The sequence below is a fragment of the Puma concolor genome, chromosome A1, assembly GCF_028749965.1.
Source record: "Puma concolor isolate L17-30 chromosome A1, mPumCon1.1.hap2, whole genome shotgun sequence".
In the NCBI taxonomy this organism is placed as follows: Eukaryota; Metazoa; Chordata; class Mammalia; order Carnivora; family Felidae; genus Puma; species Puma concolor.
Window position 1 is genome coordinate 113,133,124 of NC_141667.1, and position 17,969 is coordinate 113,151,092.

The 17,969-nt window shown below is 38.1% G+C and overlaps 1 protein-coding gene across 8 annotated transcripts in view; it reads left to right on the forward strand.

The window, feature by feature from the left end:
- PDE4D (phosphodiesterase 4D) overlaps positions 1-17,969 on the forward strand; it is a 1,391,688-nt gene that overhangs the window by 829,848 nt on the left and 543,871 nt on the right. Inside the window, exon 1 of one of the 8 annotated variants that reach the window (XM_086700428.1) lies at positions 5,725-7,337. The exons of the other annotated variants lie outside the window; for them this stretch is intronic. Coding sequence (XP_086556554.1) covers positions 7,291-7,337 — 47 coding nt within the window. The 5' untranslated portion in view covers positions 5,725-7,290. Of the gene's footprint in view, positions 1-5,724; positions 7,338-17,969 lie in introns of those variants that run through there. 8 annotated transcript variants of the gene reach the window in all.

Consider the following 17,969-nt stretch of genomic DNA (forward strand, 5'->3'; position numbering starts at 1 on the left):
ATTACATTTTCTAATGATTGAATTTAAAGTAGATGTGAACAGCATTTAAAAAGCTCTCTTCTCATTACAAAGCATTTTTCTGTAATTTACCTGAGTAAGTTAAAAATTACAATAGCCTATGAATTTGCTATTATTTCTATGTTACAGATAAGGAAATTGAGTCTCACAGAGGTTTTGTGAGTTGTTCAAAATTACACAAAAAGTAAAAAGCAAAACCTGAAATTAAGGGCTCATGTTTTGAGACCTGAAGACAGAATGCAAATTCAACTTTTCTTTTCAAAGTTGCTGTGGATTTTTTTTCACATTTGATTTTTGAATAACAAATATTAAGTGCTTTCTTTGTATTCTAGCATTAGGTATCCTAAGTCTTCTACTTCCAAAAATATTGAGTGGAATTTAGCAAGCATTCTAAATACTCCAATTATGAAATGTGTTGTGTTTGATGATATGAGAATTTTTTCCCTATAAATATATTTATTTATCATTTAAGATGAGAAGATGATGGCTATGTGATTCAAAATGATTTGTCTAGTTAAATCATGAATATTTCTACCAAAGCAACTGTTGCATTTAGTTGATCAAAATAGGTGTTTCATGATTTTTTTTTTCCCACTTTTCAATGAGTGGCTATATCCTTGGTTGTAGAATACTTAGAAATCGGATGCGCCAGCAACTTGCTAAAACATGCCACAGTTCCCTGACTTAGCAATCAAAACCATAGCTTCATGAAGAGCTCCTCTTATTCCAGTTATAAATGTGCTGAAGTTATAAATGCCTTCAGACTTTGCTACAACTTGCCAGAAGTGGGAAGTCATCACTATCAACATGGTCATTAGTTAACATTTACTGAGTGCCAGCTATGTTTTTGGTGTTATAAATACACAGAGGAAGATGCTGTTTCTTTCCAGAGGGATTGGTTTTCTGTAAGGGTGGGAGACAGAATTTGGTCTTGAATGTTTTCTCTACTGGGAGGTAGAGGTGGAGAATGTGCAATAATCGTGCATGTCATTCTATGTATTGGAATGCCACTCTCACCTGTTTGTGTGTGTGTGTGTGTGTGTGTGTGTGTGTGTGTGTGTGTATGCATTTAAGAAGTACACATAAATTTCATTTTTATTGGACAATTTAAAAAATATATTATTTTTCTGATGTTAGGTGAAAAAGTCATATCTCCCAAGATATCCAATGACTGTAGCTTCTATTTCCTAAGATATAATATATTTATACTACAAATATAGAGAATGTGCTTGAAAAGAGTTTATAGAGGTATTTACATATGTACATATTTTTATACAAAATCCGTATGTAGAATAGAGGGATCATTTTGTTTTTCATTTGACAACTAAGAGACAAAAGTTATGCAGATTTCTGAAAAAATGGGACACTTTCCTGAAATATCTGAACTAATAATTAGTATTCATAAAAGATTAATAAGAGATCACCTTTTGGACCCTTGACATTTCATATATAAATCTAGAGTTGTTTTATTTCAACTAGGTTAATTAAGAGGTGGTCATTGATATTAGCCAACAGTTATAGCAGAGTGTGATGGTGACAGATAGATATACTTTAGCAACTGAAAATACAGTTACATTCTGAAAATGAAACTCAGGGAAATCAGTGAGGTAAGTCATTACACCCTCCCTATTAGATAAGTGACTGGAGAGTTTAAGAAACACCCAAGTTCAGAAACTAGGGTGTGTCTGTATTATGCTAAGCTTGTATTAGCATAAAGGTCAAACTTAATCTTTTGTATTATACTCATTGTCAGGGAAGCCTATCATTTGAAGGGGTCTCAAGAGAATGGAGTCTTGAAACTGGCAATAGAAAGATAAGAATTTTCTTAGAAAGTGTTGATTTTGTGTCCTTACCCCATTATGTTTTTGTAAATGTTTTTTAAGGACCAGATTCCCTTTAACAAACCAAACCTTGAAACAAAACAGATAGAAGCAAAGGGGCTCTGGTTGAAACCTGGCCTCCCCTATGCCCTGTTTTGCCATGAATTTGCAAAACCACAGGGCTCCCAGGAATTTAGTTCAAAAACCATCACCCTTGCAAGCATCATACCCTAGCCAGGGTAGGAGAGGACTGTAATTATTGGAAAAGAGAATGGGGACTCTAACTAGTAAATACTTCTCTGATTCTGAGTGCAGTAAACAATCTTTCATGAAAATGCTGATTAGAGTATTGTGGTTTATACTGAGTTTGTAGTTTACACTTCATCAATAAATTGGCATTTTTTTATTTGTTCTTACATCAGCCTCATATGAGGATGGTTAATGTGAGTCATTCCCTGAAAGACTGATTACTCTTGTGTTTGCTGTGGGATTAAGATTAAAAGAGAGAGCGAGAGAGAGGGAGACAGAGAGAGAGAGAAAGAGAGAGAGAGAGAGAAAGAGAGAGAGAGAGAGAGAGAGAGAGAGAGAGAAACCAGCCTTTGTGCCAGTAAAGCTAAGCCTGCACCAATGCTGTAAGGATCTAACCAAGTTTGTGCCAATCTATGATGCCCTGAACTCCTTTAGGTGACTGGGATCAGCCATAAAAGTCGTCTTCTATGTATGTCCTCGTATTTCTTAGAAGTTCTATGAAAGGAAGGCTATGTTTTAGTAGGGAAAAAAACAGATTTTGATTACTCTAGTCTATCAGTGTTATTCATTGGTGAAAATCTGTTTTTAAATTACAAACCTATTAGTTCTGCCCATATGTTGTTTCTTGAAAGCTACACATTTGTAAAATAGTGCATCTTGTGAAGTATTTGTTTGTAAAATAGTAGTTCTAGCTATGAAGACCCTGTTTCTAATATACATAGAATAAAAAATGCTGGAAATAAGCTATTACTATCCTCTAAGCAAGTCCATTTTGCCATATATATTACCTTGAGTTTTCAAAATTCTCAATTTAGGGTTGTTTATTAATGTATAGTCTTAGTTCTCTGAACTGTGAAATACATTACATTTTTTCTTTGTTATCCCTCAAGCAGAAATTTGGCTTTTCTACTATTTATCATAGCTTCTCAGCTGTGTGCCTTTTCATTCTAATTTGCTATACCTTATTCTAGAGAATTGTGTTTGTAAAAATAGAAATAAAAAGCCCAGAAAAGTCCACTTGAAAAACATTCAGTTGACGTCTCCTCTTGGTTTACATATATTTTAAGTTTCCATGTCCTGTAGTAATCTGATGGGTAAATCGTATGAGTGTTTTTTATTTCTAAAGTTCTTTGCCTATATCATTGCCCACAAACAGAAACATAACTAACATGTAGAGAGTGTTTAACTGTGTGGTAATTGAGAAAGATTCAGAGATATTTGGGATATCCTGTGGCTCATGGGCATTCCTCTGGCATATGAACAGAGTACAGTAGGATGAACTAAAAAAAAAATAAAGAAATTTCAAATAGGTGTTATCTATTATAAGGAAAAATCAATTTCTGCATGATTTTTTACATACTTGTACTGACCCCTTTCCACAGAGACCTACTTTTACATAGAGTGAGGATTAAGTATTAGTTTGAAATTAATGTTCATCATCATATCACCATCATCATCATCATCATCAAACAAAACAAAACAAAACAAAACAAAACAAAACAAAACAAAACAAAACATTGACCTGTCTATCTGAATTCCCTTCCAGATCTACTGCTAACATGATATGTGATGATGAAGAGACACTATCCTTTTGGAGACTCATCTCCAAAATTGTTCATAAAAAATACCGTACTCTCCTCAGCATGATTCTGTGAGGCTAAAATAATACCTACAAAAAAAAATTTGGAAGCATTAACACTAATGCAGTGGTATTATTATTATTATTATTATTATAGAGGCCCTAATATAGTGGTAATTCATGCAGGCTCTGGAGCCCAACTTTCTTGGTTCAAACTGTGACTCTTACTAGATGTTTGACCTTAGGCATACTACTTAATATCACAGTGCCTCAATTTCCTCATCTGTGGAATGGGGCTAATAATAGTCCTTACCTGATAGGGTTGTGAGGATTAAATGAAATAATGCGGTGAAGCCTGTATTACAGGGCCCCAGGGCAGGGGCAGGGAGGGCATCATAAATTTTCCTTGTTCTGAAATAGTAATATTTAAATATCTCATATAATATCAAATTTTGAATTACTCTGTAACACTTGATTCACAGCATTCAAAGCTTGTCAAAAACACTTTAGATGGGGGAACCTGGTAGCTAAGTCGGTTAAGTGTTGGACTCTTGATTTCACCTCAGGTCATGATCTCATGGTTCCTGAGATAGAGCCCTGTGTTGGGCTCTGCACTGACAGTGCAGGGCCTGCTTGGAATTCTCTCTTCCCCTCTCTTTTTTGCTCTCCCCTCCCCACCCCCACACATGCTCTCTCTCAAAATAAATGAATAAACATTAAAAAACAAAAAACAAAAAACAAGGGGCGCTTTGGTGGCTCAGTTGGTTGAGCATCCGACTTCAGCTCAGGCCATGATCTCACGCTCCGTGAGTCCGAGCCCCGTGTCGGGCTCTGTGCTGACAGCTCAGACCCTGAAGCCTGCTTCAGATTCTGTGTGTCTCCCTCTCTCTGCCCCTCCCCTGCTCATGCTCTGTCTCTGTCTCAAAAAAATAAATAAATAAATAAAAATTAAAATTAAAAAACAAACAAAAACAGTTCAGATGGAAGTTTTCTGGTTCAGATCACAAATGACCTAATGGAAGAGATTTATTCCTTTTAGAAAAAGGAGGTCATGAAGACACTGCATAGGTACAAGAAATCCCCAAATATATTCTCAAGTTTCTTTCAAGCTGTGGTACCATCTGAACCTATAAGTTCAAATTGCTTTTAAAGGAACCACTCAGTTCTTCCTCATCCCAGGAATACTTCCATTAGGATCAGCATTTGATCAAAATTAAAGCTCCACAAAATCATGGCAGTTTTCAAGACTAAATTTATACCTGGTTTTGAATTTGTGGGAAATATCTCCCTGCTTCCCTCAACTCTGGGTAATATTTTCTGTGATGACAGGGCCTCACTAGGGAAATCCTAACTGAAGCTAATGGCATGATGTATTAAATGTTGCCAATATTCCATTTAATATTAAGAATTACATAACAGCTTTATAAAATGCCTAAGATAAAACTGATACATTTATATTGAGTACAATGCTCCTTGTAAGGTCCATTCTTTCACTGATCTTCAACAAACACCATTTAAGTGCCAACCTACTATTACAAGAGTTTACTATTTTATTCTTGTTCCAAAATGGCATCAACAGCGATGGGGTGCTTTCAGGGGATTGTTGAAGAATTTTTGCAACAAAGGGTAAGCTTGAGGAAATATTAACCGGAGGCATTGCAATGCTTTATCTCAGCACTCCTCAAATCCACACACCCCCTAATCAAACAAGCAGCTTTATGACATGCGCAATTGCTTATAACCGACTTCTGCAGAACTGGCTTCCACAGGATTTCCTGTCCAAAAATTACCCCCGGTCATCTGTAGCTAAATGGTTACAAATCAGTAAAGTTGGCAAGACACTCCTAGCCCAATATATATATATATGTGTGTGTGTGTGTGTGTGTGTGTGTGTGTGTGTGTGTGTATACATATACACATACATATATATATGTATATATGTGTATGTGTATATATATATATATATATATATATATATATATATATATAATTTTTTTTTAAAGAAGATCAAGTGACCAAACCCTGTCATTTGCAAATTCTCCCTGGACTTCTTTTATTCCCATTCTTTTCACTGGGTAAGAAGGGAAAAATGAAAACAGGCAAACAAAAACCCTCCTTTCGTAGTATGTTTGTTCAAGGTGTCATTTCCCTGGGAGGTAATTTACAGATTTCTTAGCGCCAAGCTTGTCTTGCCTGATAATCACTTACTGAAAGAAATGTGCTCTTTAGGGCGAACTGTTCCTTTAACCCCTTTGGCTCCCTCTTCCTTGGAGGCGAGCAGGGCGTGCTGCAGTGTCTGGGAACCCACCTAGAGGGCCCCCTTGACGCCAGCACATCCCTTGTCAGGCAGCTTCTCTGCAGCCGAGCGGGCTGCTGCAGAGTTAATGTACAGTACCACGGAGCCTGCAAGTGTCCTGAGCTGCTCACAGCCGGGCGGCACAGCCCAGGGCAGACAAGGCGACTGCGAAGATTCCAAAGGTTCTGCTGGATATCCGGAGCTGGGAGACCCCAGCAGGAGCCTGTTGCCTTTGTGTTTTAAAAGCATGCAAGGTCTGTATAGCTTGGGCATGAGAATCTTTCAGAAGATGTCAGCGCATCAGAGTAAATGACACCTATTGGGGAATTGAATTTGGGATAAAAACGAGAGAGAGAGAGACAGAGAGAGAGAGAGAGAAGAGAAGAGAAAAACAGCGGGGGAAGAAATTCTTAGACAACGTCTGACTTGCAGCCGTGAAATTCATTTTCTTTCCAAATCAACATAGGAAAAGCCCGCACATGGTTTTGATAACAAATTAAAGGGGTTTCTGCAGTGAAAGGATCAATAGCTTAGTCATTTTACTTAAAGAGAGCAGACAGCCTTATTATGGGGTTAGGCGGCAGCAATGAATTTCCTCATGACAGCACCTTCTGAAGTCATGATGGTAGCTAATGGTAATCCTGTCTTGCAAAGCAGAAATTGCTCCTTGCCTTCCTACTTTTACCGTTGAAAACCAGCAATTGTGAGATTTGGGAAAGAAGTTGGCTTTGATGATACATGGTTTCTAGCCCCTCTGCCCACGTCTTTGTCCGACGTGTCTCAGAAGGCATCTCTGCGTTAAAGTGACCACACATGAATATGTGCCTAAGAAAGAAGAAAAAGCAGTATTCATTTCTAAAGGACAGCATGGCAAAGCAACCTGAAGTTTTCCATTTCCATTCTCACACTTCTTTAACAAGGATAACAAGAAACTGTCTTTTGACTCCTTTTTTCCCACATTCCAGAGTCCTTCCCGAGAGGATGCATTAATTTACACTCTAGGCAGTTGGATTTTACCAGGACAATATCTGCCACCATTTAGGATTAGCGATTGAACTGGTTATTATAGTGGGTCAACTACCAAGTGGAACGTAAATGGATGGACCCATACCTGCAGTGCTCTGTGATATTTCTTTTTTCCAAATCCTGGAAGGGCTTTTGTTGTTGCCATTTGTTTCTGGGGGGGATTTTTTTGGAATTCAATACTTGTTGCAATAATTGCCCATGATAGCTGCTCAAACGGGAGAGTTGGAATTCATCTATGAAAATCACTTCATGTAACAAACAGATGAGACAAGGAAAATATTAATGACAGAAGATCTGCAAACATGATGCATGTGAATAATTTCCCCTTTAGAAGGCATTCCTGGATATGGTAAGTAATCAATACCCCCTTCAGTTCATAAAACTCAGGATTATGAAATTCCATGACAGGTGCCAGAGGTGGATTTTTCTTGAAGAAGAATATTGGTATCAAGTGAGGAGGAAAAGTAAAACATGTTTAAAACCAAATGTTGTCTGAGAAAGTCATGATTATGCAATAACAAATTAGTTATTAATATAAAAACATCCCCAAATAAGAGGACGTTTACAATTGCTAACATTTCATAGAGAAAAAAACAAAAAACAAAAAAACAGTAGTTTTGAGAATGGCAGATATTTAACAAATAAATTAAAGAAAAAGGGAGGTTTTTTTTTTTTCTTTTGTTTTCTTTGATTTGAAAATTCCCTGGGGATGGACACACATGTATTTCTGACACTGAAAGTCAACTTGTTTGGCCTTAGTTCTTTTTGAATTTCCAAAAGGAGGTTAAGGGACAACTTAGAATGTGGCCTCAGTTTTAAAATAATACTAAGATGTGTTGGTACCCCACATTTAAGGAATATTTTAACTATTTAGAAATATTTCTACAGGAATGAACCAATTTAATAGAATTCTAACACATGAGTCATGAAGTGTTCAGACTTTTAAAGAATTTGCTTAGTACATTGATATTTTGTTGTGTATTAAGGTTCAGTGCAATGCATTTAAGGTCCCAGGACGTGTGACATCATGTACCATTTCTTATTAGTGTTTATGACTAAATGTGTATAGGAAATAATTGCTGAGGGTATTATAAGGGCAGAGCTCATTATTTTAAAATTGCATGATTTTACCACACCTTTTGGTTTCATTGGATTTAAATCTCATAGTAAAAACTTTGTCAGTGCTGGAGGGCACATTTTAAGGTTTTTGTGTCTACTGACATGGTTTGTTTTGGAAACTGCAATGTATCTTATTTTGAACGTATATTTTCCAGGTAAATTTTTTGGCCGGTCTCAGGATACATTAAAAAATACCAAAATAGAGATTTCTAAGGGTTTTTCCAGCTGCTTTTATGACAGTGTCTCAAATGAAAGCTTCCAGGTATCTTAGGGCTCTGCCAACATCATCTGCTGGTTTGTTATAGACGTTTGAACTTGTTAGCTGAAAGTCAGTTGTAGAGAAGGGTGGGTGACATCCTCTGTCACTCTGGGAAGGTACTTATTTTCTATCAGTACCAGATACATCCAGAACTGACGCTGTGGCGTATCTTCCTTCTCTGCTTTCCAGAGCCACCGTCCTCAGTCTCTAATGTGTTGGGGAGGGAGTCTGGGTGACATGCCTGCAAACCTTAATGGCCCCCTTCCAAATGCACCACCCGAGCTCCCAACTCAGGGTGAGCTTTGGACCCATGGCCTTACTGATCCTGATGGTGAGGTTCTGGCCTCAGCAATAAGGTCCTTGTCATTCTTACAGAATCATTCACATAAATAGTCTTTAACCTTAAGGATACAAAGGTCTTGGAAACAGTGTCTGGCACGTAGTAGGCATTTGTCAAATATTTATTTTTTCTCTTCTATTCCTTTGCCTTTCTTCAAGGTTAATTTTGTAGGTCCTGCAACTTGTTTAGGGGAAAAATTCTCGTTCTCATTTCCAAAAAAAGTGCACCTTGCTATAAAGCAACAGTTTTTGTTATGCCTAAGCTCTGATGTTTGGACCCATTTGTTTATGTTGCAATAGGTAGGGAGCAGGTGCTCTTTGAATACCTAATGTTCATTATAACCACCTCTTACTTTGTTACATTTACCTCGCCTCTACTTTTTAACAAGAAAGAAATGAGCTATTCAACTGTATAGTTTTTCAAAGAATGCAAATGTGCTTATTCATGCTCCTCTAGATCTGTAATATATATGTGTGAAAGCTGTAAAAAGAAGTTAGAGTCCTGGTGGTTTTCCTTTGTGCCTGAAGCTAGGTAGCCCTTCGTACACTTCAATGCATCATGTGCCAATCTCTTGTCATCGTCATTGTTGTTGTTGCTGTTGTTGTTGTGGCAAACTGAGCCAATGTGGAGTGTGAGTGTTCTGTATGTCCATTCTTGCCTGGGCCCTCTAGAAGGATTCATTAATAAGACGTTGACCTCAAAGGAAGAAGGTGGTGTTTTTTTTTTTTTTTTTTCCAGGTGACCCAATTAGTGTTGTGCTTGTTTCTCAACTTGCCCAATTGTTTTCCTTTTATTTATAACCTCGCCTTTCAGTACTGCAGTAAGAGATTCTAGGTGTTTGTTGACAGAAAACCTTCCTTTCCTTTGTCCTGCTGTAAGAGTCCCTATTAGATTAGATTCCGTGCTCATGAATTACTGTGCTAAGAAGATAGGATTTACCAGGTTGTTCTCCGTTTTCCTCTCCAAAGTCTCTCTTTCCTCCTTTTCACATGTAGGTCTCTTCTTTTTTTCTTCTTCTCTTTTCTTTTCTTTCTTTTTTTTTTCCACAAAGGGGCCGATCAGAAGTTGGCAACAGATCAATGCCAGGGACTAATAAACATTTTAAAGGAGATATGTGCTTTGGTTTCATCTCTGGCTCATCTCTCTGAAGGCTCTCAACCCTTTGGATAGGCAGGACAAAGAGGTGTGTGCTCTTTCTCTCTTCTGCTTTTTGAGGAGCAAGAAGGAGGGAAAATTGAGATCTAGAGAGGTCATCAAAAATTCATCAGAATCCTTGGATTCAAATAGAAGCCCATGTATAGTGCTCATACTTGGACTGTCATCCTCCCGCCCTACGGATAGTGTGTTGAGAATTGAGCAATAGTATTACAAATTCATTGTTTATTGGTTACAAGTTAAAGTTAATAAGTGGTCTTATTACTTGTCTTAATAGAACACTAATCCTTAAGTGCTAAGAGAGTGGCACGAAGAATGTGCTTTTCTTGTTTAAAGCTCCATTAGAAATATTTGCTGGAGAATTTTATTGCGAAGGCTTCTTTCCATTACACTTGTTGACCTTTTTACTTCCAAGCCAAACAAAGATTAGGGTTTGCCTCACTGGGTAAATAAGTACTATGGGGCACTTCTTATTTTGTATTCTGGTGAGTTGTGAGACTCTAGTGATAGTCGGGCAAGACAGGAGTGGGTCTTCTTGCATGGTTGGAAGAAGGGAAATGCACGTCAGCTTTCTAGGAATTTAAACTGCATTTAGTAGCAATTAAGAGGACTCTTCAGAACCATCATGCCATAGAAGTGTATGCAGGCATCCAACAAGAATGACATAACGTAGTGTTCCTAGCATATGTCTATAGATTTTTGCCTTACGTTAAAGTATAACAACTTTGTGTGATCTGATTTATAAAAATGCTATAATTTTATAGCAGAAACACCAGGGCTATGTCAAATGCAACTGAAACGTATACTTACAAGATTTAGGAGGGTATTAAATATCTTTGCCTCCTTTTCATGATGGACTCAGATGACTCTGAGAGAAGAGATTGGGAAACAGAAGCCAAACAGCCCTGCCACAGGAGGCTGCACAGTGCTAATCTCAGGTGCTTCTTTGAGGAAACCTGAGGGAGATTTGGGATTCGTGACTGTGGACGGTGATTAACTATCTTACTTATTTGGTGCTTAGGATTTTAAAAGCTTTTATCAAACTTTCTTTGTGTTGCTGAGAGGTGACTCCAATCAATAGGCAGAATAGGTTGATTATGGTAACTTGAATCACCAGTGAGGCTTCGTTCCCTTTTTTCTGGGCCCCCACATCCTTTCATTGGTCTTACCTTCCCAGGTTCCTAGTAAGGTTTACTCTAGCAAGTCATACTTTGGTTGTTCTTGTATAAACCAAGGGTTAAACTCGCATACTCACTCATTTTGTTTTCTTTGATCCAAGTCGTTTATGGAATGAAACAAGATATAAATCAATGTATCAACAATATGTGCATATATGTGTTTATGTGCATATATATATTTCACCAGAAAATTCAGTTAATAAATAATCAGAGAAAGGTAGGCTGGCCTGATTCTTTTTTTTTTTTTTTTTTTTTTTTTTTTTTTGTATGTTTATTTATTTTTTGAAGGAGAGAGAGACAGAATGTGGGGGGGGAGGGGCAAAGATAGAGGGAGACACAGAATCCGAAGCCGGCTCCAGGCTCTGAGCTGTCAGCACCCATAAACCAAGAGATCATGACCAGAGCCAAAGTCGGAGGCTTAACCGACTGAGCCACCCAGGCACCCCCAGGCTGGCCTGATTCTTAATGCAAGGATCATCCTTGTTGTCTAGCCTTTTAGCATCTCATCTTTTAAGTTCTCCTTTTCTTCATGTATTGAAACTATAGAAACTCCGCCAAGAATTGCATTGTCCAGAGTTTAGATGTTGGCCAATATAATCTCACTTGTCTGATGAGAATTTTAGTGAGTGGGAGAAACATTGCATTTGACTGTGTATGGGTTGAAGGACAAAATCGAGCTGTGCTCAATTTTAGACAACCTAAAATTTCTGCCAGTGTTTATCTGTCTTCTAATGAGATTTCAGGTCATTGCTGCTCTCGTTTCAAAACCACCTCTTCCCCAGAGTGACAAAACTATTCATAAATTCTAGAATGCTAATATGAAACTCTCAGATTGATTCTGAATTCCTGTTAGGGCCAAATACAACTTATGGCCAGTAGAGTTTAGGTAGAGATCATAATTATACAATCTTATCTTATTCACAAATTCCCATGGCTCAATCGCAGTCAGCCATGGTTTGAGGCAGAAATTTAGGTTTAGGAATAATAGAGCAAAGCCTTTCCTTTAGATGAAATGTTGATCTTATTAAACACATAATTTTTCTCTAGGTTTTCTATTTTACTCTCTTTTATTGGCTCTAGCTGTTTTCTCCTTAGTGTCTGTTGGCAGTATCTTACACTTTTAAAATAAAAATAAAAAGTCACATTTTTTGTAGAAATAGATTATGGGGTGGTATGACAGAGGAATACAGTGGCCATCAGTCATATCAGCATGCCCACAGCTTATAGAAATTAAATGTAATTTTTAATCTTGGCAGATTTTCCACTGTAGTAAAATTGTGCACTTTCAAATGCTGACAGGTTACATCCTCAATGGGCCAAGTGGGGGGCCCATGTCAGAAAGGCTTTAGACAGTCCTTACAAAAGAAAGAAAGAAAGGGAAAAAATACTCTCCATCATGTGAAAATGAAGTCTTATGAATTTTGGAAAAGGTATTAAATTCTTCACTTCCCACTCAACCTCCTAGTTTCTGTATCCCTTTTAGCTATTACTGAGTTCCTTCCACTAATGTTTAGGTATCTGGGTTCAGAGAAAAATAGGCAAGTCAAGGAAAAGGAGAATAGTTCAGAATTCTGAGAGGAAGAAAATCGTAAGGAGGAACCTTAAACAGTTTCTAAGTTGCTACAGGTTAGAAACCCCATCCGTCCTTCCTCCCTCCCTCCCTCCCTTCCTTCCTTCCTTCCTTCCTTCCTTCCTTCCTTCCTTCCTTCCTTCCTTCCTTCCTTCCATAGTAACCATACTTTACCTCTTCCTCTTCTCCTTTGATCATACCCCACAACCATGAATGCTCACTAATACCTTGTCTACCTGTAGCATCGTTCCCATCTTTTTTACAATAGCTTCAAATGTCTCTGAGCCATAAATTAACTGCTGTAGCTGTTTCTCACTTGATGGACTCTTGGATGGTGTTTCCAGTTGTTAGAGAAACCAGCCTTAAACATACTTAAGATTTTCAACTAGAGATTATATTGTATGAAATTGTGGGATATGTATTTGTTTCAAGGGTAGATAACTGAGATTTTATATAGTTAGGTTATTGCCTAGGGACAAACAAAACAAAAATGCCTCAGGTTTCCAGCTCTAAATTCTGGTGTTAATGTTTTATATGACCTTGTGCAAGCTCTCTGAGCTCTTCATCACCTGTGTGAAGTGACTACAGCAGATTCTTCCCTGCTTTGTGTTGAAGAGTAGACTGTTAAAAAACTCTCATAGCACGTAAGTAATGATAACTTATCAGACTGCTAAACCACGACATGCTAAAACCTCTCCAGTGAATTTCTTAAAATATAGGTAACAAATATAACCACTGCATACTTCATAGAAGAACACTGATTGAACACCATTTCCCAACCACCCACCTATGCACATGCTACCTGTTTTCACGTAAATTACATCATTTAATGGCAATGACAACTTTTAGAGGTGGGTCTTGTTTGAATTCCTGTTTGCAGATGAGGAAAGTAATGCTCATATCAGGAAAATAACTTGCTCAAGTTCCCATATCTATTACTTAGGGTTGCTGATCCACTCAAAACCCCAGTCCGGCCTCAATTTAAAACCCAATGTGTTTTTATCACCATATGTTGTTCTGTGGCAGATGCCTTAGCACTCTGTCTCTGGACCTTCTGGAAAGCAGATTAGCAGTAAAAGCAGAGAAAAGAAGCAATTTCACTGTTAGTTAGCAAGTGGGGTAAGTAAATGGGATGCCTAGCGAATGTCAGCGGCCTTTCCCTGAGAACCCCTTCCGGGTCCTGTTAGCATATTATCTGTCCTTCAGCCATGTTAGCAGCTCTTTTTGTGTTTTCTCTGAATCAGAAATTTTACAAGGAATTTGAGGTGAATCATGTTCCCAGTGGCACTCTGGTCTATGGGGTCCTTTTTGTGGATTAGAGAAAGGTGCTTCTCTAGGCAGATATTTTAGGAAAGATGCCCCACTTCAGGCAGATGAATTAGAAATGCCGAGTGTGGTGTTTCATGAATGGATAGAGCCTCTGTGCAAAGCAAAAGACATCCCTTCCTCTGGGCATCTAGTCAGCAAGTGGAGCAAGCATGAGTTGATCTTGGCTTGCTGTGCTGTTGGGCAGTGATCAAACTGCACAGCCGTTGCCCTGCTTTGACGTAGGCTCCACCTCAACCTTGAAGGGCAGTTTTGACCGTCAGATGAGATGTTTTTGAGAGTGCTTTGCTGACAATAAAAGGTCATGTAAGTTTTGGGTTTTGTTACATCATTATTATTTTCTTCAAAATCTTCTAATTACACGTCATTACCATATATATATATATATATATATATATATATATATATATATATATTTTTTTTTTTTTTTTTTTTTTTTGCACAGGTAAAGAATATTAACACTTTCCAGGGGCGCGTGGGTGGCTCAGTCGGTTAAGCATCCAACTTCAGCTCAGGTCATGATCTCACGGCTCATGAGTTTGAGCCCCATGTCAGGCTCTGTGCTGACAGCTCAGAGCCTGGATCCTGCTTCGAATTCTGTTTCCCTCTCTTTCTCTGCCTCAATATCTTAGCTGCCAAAAAATGTCATTCTTATTCAATTGGCTTAGAACACGTGGAACATACTGATTCATTTAAGCATAGGGGACACCCACGTATATATGATAACAGTCCTGCCTTGAGGATACTCAGAGACTATTGAGAAGAACAGCCACAGAAACAAATAAGTACAGAATGGTAGGGAACATATAGGTATATACAAAGTGTTACAGGAATTCAAAGGGAGAGACAAATGGCTGGTCCAAATAGTTTAAAGAAGTCTAGAAATGAGGAACTAAAAATATACCTAATGGTTTTCAGAATTAGAAGTTACTGGCAACCCTTTGGAGAGTGGTTTAAGGGAACATCTCAGAGTGAGTTCTATTTCAGGGGTTATAAAAGAGGAGAAAATTAATGCACACTACTTGCAAAATTTTGGATGAGGACAGAAGGAGGGAGAGAGAGTGGGGGGCAGAGTAGTTAGTAAGGGATACCGGGTACTTTTAAGGGGCAAAGGGCACACCCCAAAGGAAGTGTCCAGAGAGAGGATCAGGGAAGTGAAGGACATGATTTCCTCCCAGACAGGAGGGAGAAAAAGGAGGATGGATGCGAATAACATAGAGTTGAGGGAGGTGGAAGGAGAAGCTGAGGGAGTTTTGGTCTCATGCTGTTTTCTTTGGGAAATGGAATTCAAGATTGTACCTCAGAGGGAGGACCATGTGGAAGCAAGTGAAGGAGGTTGGCCAGGCTGTGGAACAGTTTCTGTGGGCAGTTGGAAAGGCTGCTGAAGAGGGAAGTATATGATATCAAGCAGGTTGAAAAAAGTCAGTGATATGGATGTACAAGGTCACTAAGTATTATGTCAGGAAAATGGGCAGATAAGTGACAGAAATATGCATGCAGTTCTTGATGACTAAATTGGGAAACTGTTTTGTCATTAGCATTTCTCCTGTTGATTATGTTCTTGGGGATTCCAAAGAATGTGTAATTGATTTCGTTGTTGGCGTTTTCTACTTGGTAGCGGTGGAGGCTGTTGTATGAACATATTAATTAGATTGCAGTTCCAGTGTTATGACCTAATTTTGGAAATGTGAGATTTCCTAAGCTTCCTGGAAATAACTCATGGGTGACAAATAGAAGCTCTAAGATGTTTGCTTTGAATTTTACCTTCAAATGCATAAAAATCACAGTTGGAAGAGAAAGAAAAATGATTCAGCTTTGTTCACTTTTTAATAGGAACCTTTCTGTGGTTTATGTTGGGATGTCAAAAATCCATATATATATATATATATATATATATATATATATATATCTGTGTAATATATATATATATATATATATATATATATATATATATATATGACCTGCTTTTACACAGATTTCTTCAATACCCTTCTGAAGTTGACTTGCAAGTGTCACCCGTCTCTGAGAAACTTACTGAAAATGACAAAACATAATACGACTTTAGCCAGAACTGGCATAACTTATTTTTAAATATTTATAAATTTACATTATCTTTTATGTTTCCATGATATCTGGGAGAAATAATGTGAAATGTAAGGTACAAATTAAAGCAACTTCTCGAATAGGTTTTTGAGGCTGTTAATTATAAACCCTATAGTGTATAGTGAGTTGAGAAGATATTATGAATTCCTTTCATCTTTTCTAATCATCAGCACTTTCTCTGAGGTCAGTAGAGCTTCCTCCTTAATATTCTTGTTGTTCCGTGCACATAATTACTTTGCATGGGCTTTCTTTGTGAGATTTCTGCTGCAGCTCTCAACATCTAAATAAGGTCCGAAACAGTCCCAGTCACTTATAAGGGAGCTTCATTATTCCATTCCTTGGAGTTGTCATGTTTTCCTTTTAAATTGGAAGGTGAGGAGGTTGAACTAAATGATCACTAACGATGCTATAAAACCTAAGATTCTGTATCTTAACTGATTAACTTACTCATTTCTGTATTGTTTGGGCTTAACTGTCCTTTGTCTGAAGGGGACGCTGAGTAGTAATTCAGTGATCAACAAATTATGCAGAGACTGAACCCTGATGCCTTCCTGAAGTGTTTGCTCCCCCCTGAGGAAAACCCTTAATCTCTCAGCCTTAGGCATTTGGCATAACTCCGTCTTCACACAGCTACACTTTACACATCAGCCTTATTCAGGGCTCAGATGTTAACCTGCCGTCCATTAAAGCTGATATTCACAGTAGCTTAGAAAATATTAGTCACATACCATTTATGTGTCCCTTACGTCTTCCCCACTCTTCTCTTGGTCAAAGATCTCAGGATCTTCCCTCAGCTAGCTGCCATCCAGTCTAAAGAAACAACATGGAATGAAGTTCTCAGTATCAGAAACCTTGCCGTTGGCTTGTTTGTGTATGCGTATTTGCTCAGTAAATTTAAAACCAATAATTTACATAATTATGGAGAAGCGCTTCATGTTTTAGAGAAGAAAGGGAAGCTGGCAGTGGAGAGTGGGCACACTGAAACCCATGTCAAGAGTAGTGGAAGAGACCTCCCAAGTCATAAGTGGGAGTGGAGTCCTTGGCATTCGGGTTTTAAAACAAGAAAATACTTGTTGAAAAATCCCATTTGCTGGAAAGTAATCCACACAGGTTTGATTTTTGAGACGGGTTGAATGCTAAGGTAGATCAGGGTGTCACCATGTTAAAGATGACCACGTTCTGCTGAGCCTTTACTGCATATCTTTTCACTTCGGGGAACTTTCTGTGACCAGGCTAACCTTTGAGACTTCATAGTAGCCAATCATATTGCATCATGTTCATGAGTGGCCATGACTACTTTGTTCTATTTTATAGACCTAGCACATGACACAGTGTCACTTATAGTAGGTGCTCTGCAAAGTTGTCCTCAATAAATGAGTGTGTGTGGTGAAAAGGATGAGTAATAAAAATTACCCAGTTGGAATATTAATTTTTTTGCATTATTCAAATAGCATCATCACGCCATGGTTAGAGATGAAACAAGCAAACATATGCTATACATATAATAAAGATAATAATAAATATCACCTTTGAAAGGTTCTTTAATGCCAGGAAGGTACTAAGCTTTTTATATAATTATCTAATTTGGCGAAGATTCTCCCCAAATCCATGCCTGAGGGTGTGCTATCTACTTCCTAAGGGTACAACCTCTGGTAAGTTATCTAACCTCTCTGTGCTTCAGTTTACTTCTTGTCAACTAGGGACAATAAATAGTTCTCACTTCATAGGGTTGCTGTGAAAATTAAATGAGAAAACCTGTCACATGCTTGGAAGGGCACCTGCCACCCAGTAAGTAACCAATTAATGGTAACTACTGTTATCGCCCAGATCAGGAGACTAGGCTCTGAGAGGGTAGCCAGGTTGCCTAGAGTAATCTAGTTGCTCAGTTACAGGTCCCTCCAGCCTCGGGCTGCCCACCAGCTCTAGATCAC